General features: G+C 37.7%; 1 protein-coding gene across 11 annotated transcripts in view; it reads left to right on the plus strand.

Annotated features, from left to right (window-relative positions):
• Positions 1 to 10000, plus strand: part of LOC136838576 (uncharacterized) — a 211861-nt gene that overhangs the window by 48543 nt on the left and 153318 nt on the right. For 4 of the 11 annotated variants that reach the window (XM_067103755.1, XM_067103744.1, XM_067103765.1 and 1 more), the window contains exon 2: positions 1029 to 2180. In XM_067103755.1, the coding sequence (XP_066959856.1) occupies positions 2141 to 2180 (40 nt within the window). In that variant the 5' untranslated portion in view covers positions 1029 to 2140. Of the gene's footprint in view, positions 1 to 1028; positions 2181 to 5909; positions 6080 to 7409; positions 7481 to 7741; positions 7934 to 10000 lie in introns of those variants that run through there. The other 7 variants (XM_067103748.1, XM_067103742.1, XM_067103759.1 and 4 more) reach the window with 6 other exon arrangements.

The raw sequence follows: 10000 nt of genomic DNA on the forward strand, positions 1-10000 counted from the left end.
AGTGTTGATTACAGCACTGGAACTGGCTGCTTAAATACAGTTGGCTCTAATGCCCTTAATTGTTTTTTCTGACCAATCCTTTCTTGTTTGAGACTTTCAAGTTGAAGGTCCTGTCCATGGTTAAATCATTTGCACGTGTTGATTTCTGTAGACGCAGTTCTTTTAATAGTGAGAAGTGTCTGTGTGGTCTCCAAACTTAAAGTTGCTCTTCTCACAGACTGCTTTGGTTCATCATGTTTAAATTGGTTTAGGAAGAAGGTGGTGTGACAGCACTAGCTTCATTTTACTGGTAAATGCATTCGTATTATTCACCACTGATTGCCAAACATACTTCAACCATAATTTATGTGCTTTATTTTGAAAACTCCACTTATTACATTGCTTCGTGATGTACATTTTTTCAAAGATGCAATCATTCCAGATTTTTTTATTAATACAGACTGAAATCAGAGTTATTAGTGGTTTTACGAACAGTCTCACGGAATAATTAATTTTCCACAAACACCAATAGATTTGACTGTTCCACAGTCCTCACACCGTTAGACTGTGGAAGATCTTGAGGATGTTGTGTGACAGGAGCCTCGAAAGTTCAAGCACAGATGCAATGCATTACTACCCTAAAACAATTCACCTTGTATTTTGATCATTTATTCACATATTTATCTATTTTTTGTTAATTTATTTATTTTCTGATAACTTATCTATTCTTTTGTATTTCTTATTATCTTCTGCAATTTCTTTCAAATAAACACTATATGCTTCTTCGTAAGCTTGAATTTCAAATCAGTGGCCCCTGTAGGCTTATTCATATGAATAGGGGTTTATCTTCTGAATAATATAATAACAGATTAAGAAAATTAAGCACCATTCACAAACATGTGATAAATATCTTGCATGTGGTATGGATCGCAGACATGTTAGGCTTCAGTCACTGTCAGTGGCATTACCATAGCATGAGTCATCTTTTTTAGACTTCTGTCAAATTGAATTCCAATAACTAACCCTTATTTTTTCTTCTCTTGTTACAGGCCATTGAATTCTCATCGTTGTCTGCCATCATCTGTACCTGCAGCATTTCACACATCCTGTCTCCCCTGAAGGTTGCATTAACTGGCAAGGATATTCTAATATTTTAAAGTAGTATTCTGAAAGCAGATGTAATATACAATTGCGTTTCACAAGCTAATGTTATCTCAGTGCTAAAGGATTACTCAAGAAGAAACAGTTGATGGGGTGTATAGTGAAAAGATCCATTTAACCCTCAGTACAAATCTGAAGCAGTTAAGCCGGCGTACGAGCACATTCGTACAGGGACGTCAGTTTAGGCGTTCCTGTACCTAGTAGCGTCAATCTGGCCCTGTTGACCAAGAGTATTTCACTGGCCCCTGGTATCCGCTGTCCTGTGGAGACACTCACAAAGCGTTCTCGTCGTCACCACCGTTACGTCCTCATTGCTATTTCTCCATACCCAAAGTACACTCCGCGTTGCAGCGTGACTCCAAAGAAAGATTTCCCTACTTTGAACGAAGTTTCCACCAATAGTGGTATTGTACGTTGCTTAGGAGGAGGAAGCGTAACCCGGGAGCAAGCTGGGCCTGCCTTGGCTGCTGTCTAGGTGCCATAAGTTTGACTTGTTCTTGGTTCAAGGTCATAAGTGACAGATGTGTTTTAAACTCTCGTAGGGATGCTGCCTGCCACCCAGCACATATCCGCCTAGAAGCCTGGATTGTCAATCACGGCCCTTGGGTTCCCTAACAGTTGGTTTTTCGGGCCGGCAACCTTCCCTGACGACTGAGCTTGAAGTGAGACCATCTTTTGGCCAAGAGAAACACTTAAATTTTAAGAGATATTTGAGAAACGACGTTGATCTCCGAAGATTAAATGTTACTTTATTTGTATTTTATACATATTTTTGCTACTGAAGTGTTGCTCAATGTATGAAACCCATGTGCCAGTATATTACCCAAAACTCGTATGAAAGATATTTTTATATAGTATATTGATAAAAAAAAAAACACTCAGAGATTACCGATTTACACACAAAGTTGTTGTCTGAAATCTCTTTTGCACCTTGGCTGTAAAATTGAATAAAACGAAGAATACCTAGTCAGATCCTGAAGACATTAGACTCCTTGCCATAATGCACACCAGCACCTTGTCTCCTATAATTGTTGGGGAAGGTAAGTGAAAACTAGACTAATGATTCAGTTTAGAGGAGGTAATTTGGGTTTTCCCACGCTTACATTTTCATATATGTTCGGCTATTCGCAGCTTTTGTTATTTTGGTATTTTTTATTAAGTTGCTATTGAAGGCAAAATTTTCTTTGGTTGTTTTAATCGATGCTACTAAAATGTTCCAGTTTGTGTTGCATGTTGTACGGTAAGTTGTCCCTTTATGTAATGATTTAAATTTTTTTGGTCATCCTTTGAGATTTTTGTTTTCAACAGTACTTGAGGGTTTTTGAATCAGGACGGGAAAGTTACGTTTTCTTACAAATATAGTAATTAAATGAGGAAAGTTTGTCTTCAGTATCATTAATGTTCTGTGTTCATCAGCCTCCTCTGTAAAAAATATTTTAGGATTGATCATACACAGGGAATAGACTAAACTTTCATTTTGAGAAACATTTGTTTGGCAGGTGCATGTTTCTAATTTGTCTTTGTCTTATATGAGATTAACCATAATACCTATAACTTTTCGTTTTGTTTTCTACTAAAACACTTACTGTGACAGCGCAAAGATAACAGCCATCAGGATAAATGTTATGAGTAAAGACAATGCTTTTGTCCTCTAGTTTGGAATCAGGCGTAGAAACAGGTCAGGTTAGGTTATGGGACTGGTAGTTAATGGAACAGTTCAGCAACGCAGAACTGAGATGACATTTGCCTGGGATGGGCAAATGTTTCTTAGGAAATCTGTAGAGACAGACCAAGTTGCTTTGGCCCAGCAGTCCGGAAAGTATAGAAAGAATCACTATAATGTAGCAAAACTGAAATGGTAGCAGAGGACCAAGGTAGGAGGATTGTTAGATAGCTAGATCTCAGCAGAATCTGTTCAAAACGTTTCTAGGGAATAATTTATTCCAAGAGTTCAGAAGATTACTCTGAAATACTGATACGGATGACAGAAGATAAGCCTTGAATTCTTAGAACTTTGAAAGTGATAGTACTTATAATCAAAATAGTACAACAGGCATTGAACAAATCCACCGCAGTAAAAGAGTGCTCTGAGGCATTCAGTTTCATGTTTTTTTTTATAGAAGAGTTTTATTTTCATTGCATTCACTCAAGTATAAACTATGATTATTTCTGTCCTTAGGAGAGTATTCATAGAGAAATAGAAGGAATTAGGTTTTATGAGAAGGAAATAGACGAGAAATTCGTTGGTCATAAAAATGATGTAGTATAGCTGCAGTCAACGAGTTTATTTTCTGTATCGCGCCCTGGCGGGCTACTGTCTACATTTGAGACGCACTGTTGACTGCCCATAGGTTGCCAGGACACGATAATCAAATCTTCGGACTCCTATATTACGCAAGCAGTTTTCAAGCAGGCTGTGAAGAAGTGAACAGATTAAATAATGCTGGTATAACCTGAAATACACAATTAATATAGATAATCCTGGAAAACTTTTAGAAGTTTACTGTTTTAAGCTGAGGTAGATGGAGCTAGAAGTAATGTTTTCATATGCAGTTGAAATTCGATCCTAAGGAATTTTTTGTGAAAATAGGTGTGGTATAGCATCATCGCAGGTAATTTTTATTTATTTATTTATTTTTATTTATTTATTTATTTTTATTTTTATTTAGGGTAATTATGAGTTGATTCAAGCTTGTTATTGGAAGGTCAATATGAGGGAGGTAAATATGTTGTAGTAATACTACGAGATTTCATCTCGCCCAAAATTTTTAAAATGTACAAAAAGGGAAGCGGAGGAGAAAAGATCTAGGGGGTGGGGGAGGGGAAGATGTATGGAGTGAGCCATTAATTAGGCAGACTTCGATTCGCTCCTGTCGTGGAGGGAGACTCCATCTTAGATATGGAAGCAAAATCACAAACAGGGACGGAATAAGCAAGATAAAACTAAAAAAGTTGCTTGGAGTGAAGAAAACCCGTAATATTTTAGAATGAAGTCTAGCAAATCACCTTCTCCAAGGCAAGTTTTAATTGGTGCAATTGCACCTTGAGAATTCCCCTCGTTATCTCTTATGTAATTAATGCTTATCTACGTACTTGAGAATGAAGTCTCGAACGCCACAAAAAAAAGCTGTCGACTGTTGACTGTGATCAGGTAGTGGCGATCTATAAACAGTGATCACGAGTTCTTGGCTTTTCATGTTACTGTTTGCATTCCGAGCGGGGGGGAAAAGATAACGAAAGTTTACCTTGGAGCTGCACGAGATTATCCCATTCCATATATGAGTCTTGTAAGTGAAAGTACGTAAGAAAAGATAATTTTTTTTTCTATATAATACTCTGAATACTGTTCAGTTTCACGAGATAAAAAGATGACTAGACAAGGGGCTCTTAGCGTCAGCGGCGTTGGAGGCGATGATGTATGCTTACTTGAAAGATCACAAAAGATGCACGTGATTGTAGCGTCTCGTGAATAATCGTGAAAGCGCTGGGACAGGACTTCAGCCTGCATTCTTCCTGTGGTATTCGATTATATATATATATATATATATATATATATATATATATATATATATATATATATATATATATATATATATATATATATATATTATATATATATATATATATATATATATTTTATATATATATGTATATATATAAATATATACATATATATACATATACAGTATATATACTGTATATATATATATATATATATATATATATATATATATTTATATATATATATATATATATTTATATATATATATACAGTATATATATAAATATATATATATATAGTATATATATATATATATATATATATATATATATATATATATATATATATATATATATATATATATATATAAGGAGAGAGATACAGAGTTCTGGGTTTAATTCATATATGATTTTAGGAGTGATCACATTTTGAACGGCTTTTGTTTTACATTCATTCATTTATTGTATGCCGTATTCTGTTACTTGAATCTGTTAATTGTTCTGATACTGCAAGTGTAAAGACCTTTCCTTTTTCTCGAGAGAGGCGAGGATGATTGTACGATTTGCGCTATATATGGTACCTTTTAGTTCTCTGTAAAAGAAAACTATTGAGATGGCTATTTGGTTGTCAGTCCGCATTTTTTCTGTCCGCACTCAGATCTTAAAATCTACTGAGGCTAGAGGGCTACAAATTGCTATGTTGCTCATCCACCCTTCAATCATCAAACGGTGCCAACAATACGGCCACCACCGGGCGTGGCTGAAAGTTTCAAGGGCCGCGGCTGAGAGCTTCGTGGGCCGTGGCTGAGAGTTTCATACAGCATTATACGCTGTCCAGAAAACTCGACTGTTTATTTCTGATATCTCAAAGCTTAAGTATCTGTAGGTTACGTGAAATATGGTCTTAGGCCTAGGGCAGTCAGTAAGCTGTAAATTCCAGTTGAACATCGAGTTGTATTAAACCTCCCAGGGCGCCCTGATAACAAATAGAAACTTCGATTTGTCATTGAGGTTTGACACCCTACCTGCGTATCAAGAAGTCATTTTTTTTTATCATTATTGTTATTGTTATTTTCATCTCTACCGTTCTTGGGAGAAGTGCTCGTTTTGAATTGTCTATTTCCTTTCTTCAAGATCAAGGAGACTATCAGAGGGTTAATCGTTCGGACGTATTTCCCTATCAGCCTTATCTTTCAAAGAGAAAAATGATTATCGTTGATGCCTTTCGGACACGAAGAGACTTTGCTCTTCTGTCACGGCATTTGCCCAGTGTTGACTCTGTGCTGGTTTGGTGCGGGGGTCTTTTGTGCTCGGTTGCGCGTTGTGAGGACTAGCTTTGCATGTGCCAGCCACACTCTGTGTCATATTAATCGTCTTTTTTTTTACTTTTGCTCGTTTTAGGTCCTGGGTTACGTCGCTTTTTGGATTACTCATTAATGTAACAGAGTGAACGCATTTAAAACTATTTCTAGGTGTCTAATGTATTATGTAATTGAGGAATTTTGGACAGACTCAGAACATTGCATAACTGAAAAAGGCATCTCAAAAGACATTTGTGCCATTCGAATGCCTGTCACTTGCCCATTTTCCTGCGCTATAGGGTTTATTGAGATAGAAGGCTGGCCCTTAACATTTGTTAACCCCAAAGGCTTATGAAAATCCACGTCACTGAGATCCTCGCTGCGACCTTCGATTGCGTTCGCCGGATGCATGTGAATCACCCGACGGTTGAAGGAAATGGATTAGACGGCGACCTTCGCTTACCATGAGACGTCGAGGCGATTTCAGAGGGGAGATTTTTCTTGTAATTCACCGCGAAGCGCTTCGAGCTTCTTTCAAGGACTACCAACCGATAAGTTTTTTTTTTATGCGGTTGACTGTAATTGGGCAGTCTGCGCAAATGTTGCATGAATTCAAAACTGCTGATTTAACTTTGAGAATAAGGTTAGATTTAAGTCTATTTTGGCAAGGTTAAAAATGGCGCCTACCAGAATTCATTGTCTCTATAACTTCAATAAAAAAAAAATTAAAGCCATGTATTGCTCCCAAAACATTAATCGTTTGAAGTTTTCCCTGCCAAAAAATCGCCTATGTGAGTTCTTTCGTTGTTAATCCTTGTTTCAGTCAGTCTTTCAGTAGGACAGGGAGAATGGGATAGAACCGAAGATACAAGGGAAAAGGTTGAAAGAGGCTGAAAAGCCTTAGAAAGTTCAAGGCATAAGAAAAAAAATCTATAGGGACAGCCTCGCCTGAATCGGAGAAGTTTATCATGCGGCTTAAACTTCGCCTCATCACTATGCAATGCAAGTAGCGCTGACTGACCACTTCCTACAGGCTCAAACCAATCGTGCATGTGCCATGTGAAAACCTGTGAGGGGGATAGTGATGTATCCTGCAGCACACCATTACTACTCATCTCCCTTAGCATCTTGTTGTTTTACGCAGAGTTAGTCTGATAAATGTGCGTGCAAACATTAACGGGGCGTAAATAGAAATGGTTATTGGGCTATTTAGAGATGGAGATAGAAGGAGTGAATATATCCAAGAATTCCCCAGCACCCCACAGGCACGCCTTATCAGTAAAAAACTAGAAAGATCTGATTCTCAGCCTTGCCTTCTCTGGAAGAATCAACCCTTGACCTGCCGTGCTATTACGAATCAAGGGGCATCCGTAAACCAATTTCAGAATGTCGATGTTTTAATCTTATCTCTGGCCTTTCCGTCATTTTATCACGACGACAGAGGTCGGGTGAGCTTCCTAGGTCTGCATTGAAGGTTTCACGTGTGTCGAGGCCAGAGGCTTTGCTAACTTTCTTGAGCTTAGATTTAGAGACAAAAGGTTAGAAAATAGAAAGAAGACACGATTGTCGCTGAAATAAAGTGAATTATCGTTACAGTAAAAGCAGAAGCAAGGAGGACATAACTGCGCCAGGTTAACGTAAAGGAAGAAAATCTGTCGCGCCCGAAAATAAATGGAAAATCTGTCCCAGTCATTGAAGTATAGCCAGAAAAAGTGATCAGTGTTATAAATCAAAAGGAAAATTTTGTAAAGTAAAGAAATTTGAATTTATCAGTGAAGTGATTGTTGTTTTACTTTTAGGGTCTCGATTAAAAAAGACATTTAATTGAAAATCCATCAAATACAGGACATAACGACTCCGAGTACATAAACTGCATTTTTCTAAACCAAGAGTTATATTTTGGCGAATGTCAAAGAAAGGATAAGAGATTGTATCATCCACAGGGTGTTGCCTGATGTCTTTACTCCTAAAGCATGGTGTGGGATTACCTGGTACGTAGAAGTTTTTGATTGTATTTTTTTCACAGGTAAAATGTGACTGAATGTGTATATATACAGATGTACTGATCATTTTTTGTTTTGTTTCTCTTGTGATCTTTCCAAAATCACCATAATATATAGTGCATGGTGTTTACGTATGAATGTGTTTGAAGTGTCTTTTAGTCAAAACTTTTCCTTGAGTTTTTTTTTTTTTTTTTTTTTGAAGGTTTAAGTGGATTTCCATAGAAGAGTATCTTAAGGACAATTATGCTTGTATTTCCTTGTCTTGTCTTCACTTAGCAAACGGAGGTGAATTATAAACAATTATGGATTTTTCTTGACTATTAACGATTGCATTGAAATATAAAGTAATTTAGCACAAATTGTTCTCTACTGTCAGTTCGTCGTTCAGGTTATTTCGTCTTGAACGCTGGTGTAAATCATTTGTAAAAAATGCGCTGAGGTTTCCTCGGCGCAATAGAGTTTTCTGTACAGCCGCTACAGCGTATAATCAAGGCCACCGAAAATAGATCTATCTTTCGGTGGTTTCGGTATAATGCTGTTTGGGTCGCGGCCCATGAAACTTTAACCACGGTCCGGTGGTGGCCTATCCTATACCGTTGCTAAAAGCACGATTATGGCTAACTTTAACCTTAAATAAAATAAAAACTACTGAGACTAGAGGGCTGCAAATCACAGGCTTAGTTGCTTGAAGGTTAATCGTTTCTTGTTACCCTTTTAGTTTTCTGTAAAAGAAAACAATTGTGCCGGTCTTTGTCTGTCCGTCCGCACTTTTTCTGTCCGGCCTCAGATCTTAAACACTGCTGAGAGTAGTTTTTAAGATTTGAGGGCGGACAGAAAGAGTGCGGACAGAAAAAAGTGCGGAAGGACAGACAACTAAATGAGTATCGAGTAGCGATTAACCTTCAAGAAACTGAGTTCGTGATTTGCAGTACCACTGTTTCTTGATAACTTTCTCAAGCACACGTCCCTAGGGGAGGTCTCCGATTTCACAATGACTTTTTAAACGATGTTCCACATTAACCGAAGATAAAGTACATCACTTATCACTATTTCCGCGTTCAAGGATAATGATCTTAGTGGGATAAATGTGCGCGATAAAAAAACTTCCAACGGAAGGCTTTACCTTCGTCATCGCCTTGTAGATAAATGAAAAGCTGATTGACACCATTTTTTTTTTTTTTATCAGCGAAGGAGAATTTTCCACGAGTATTTCCTGGTCTTAAAGTGTTAACTCATTTTATAGCAGAAGGAAGTGGGTCACGGTCCTGGTATTTACTTTCAAGGAAAATAGATAAAACCTTGTTCTCATTTACTGAATGACTTAAACATTTTTCACTTTATTTAATACTTAATACGCAGCAAGGCTAACGCGACAGATCTTGCATTGTAGAGCGTGTTTGCAAACAGCTTATGAATTGTTTACTGTTATATCACTACCTTTTTCTCGAGTTTCGAGTTAAAATTATTTACAGCTTTACATCGTGAGTCTGGGTAGCGTGCGCTGTTTGTGAAAAATCATTTGCATGACAATGACGGTATTTAAAAAATGGCATTGGCGTCCCTTACGATACCCTTGAGGACATCCTTTGACTTGGGAGTCATCGATTAAGTCTCTTGATTCTCGTTGGATGAGTCGGTAGAGCTGCGGACTGCCACTCGCTGGGCCGGAGTTCGATTCCCCGGCCGGCTGATGAAGAGTTAGAGGAATTTATTTCTGGTGATAGAAATTCATTTCTTGCAATAATGTGGTTTGGATTCCACAATAAGCTGTAGGTCCCGTTGCTAAGTAACCAGTTGGTTCTTAGCCACGTAAATTAAGTCTAATCCTTCGGGCCAGCACCTGGGAGAGCTGTTAATCAGCTCAGTGGTCTGGTAAAACTAAGGTATACTTAATTTTTCTTGATTCGAGTGATTTTGAAAAGACGCCGAATCAGTGAAGTTCCGTCGCCCCTCATACATGAGTTTAATGAATTCGCGGAATCCCACTGCCAAGCTCTCATAAAACTCGTCTGAAGGATTTGTCATGGATTGAGACTGGCATTGGAGTAAGGTGAA

The sequence above is a fragment of the Macrobrachium rosenbergii genome, chromosome 5 (genome assembly GCF_040412425.1).
Source record: "Macrobrachium rosenbergii isolate ZJJX-2024 chromosome 5, ASM4041242v1, whole genome shotgun sequence".
NCBI classification, from domain to species: domain Eukaryota; kingdom Metazoa; phylum Arthropoda; class Malacostraca; order Decapoda; family Palaemonidae; genus Macrobrachium; species Macrobrachium rosenbergii.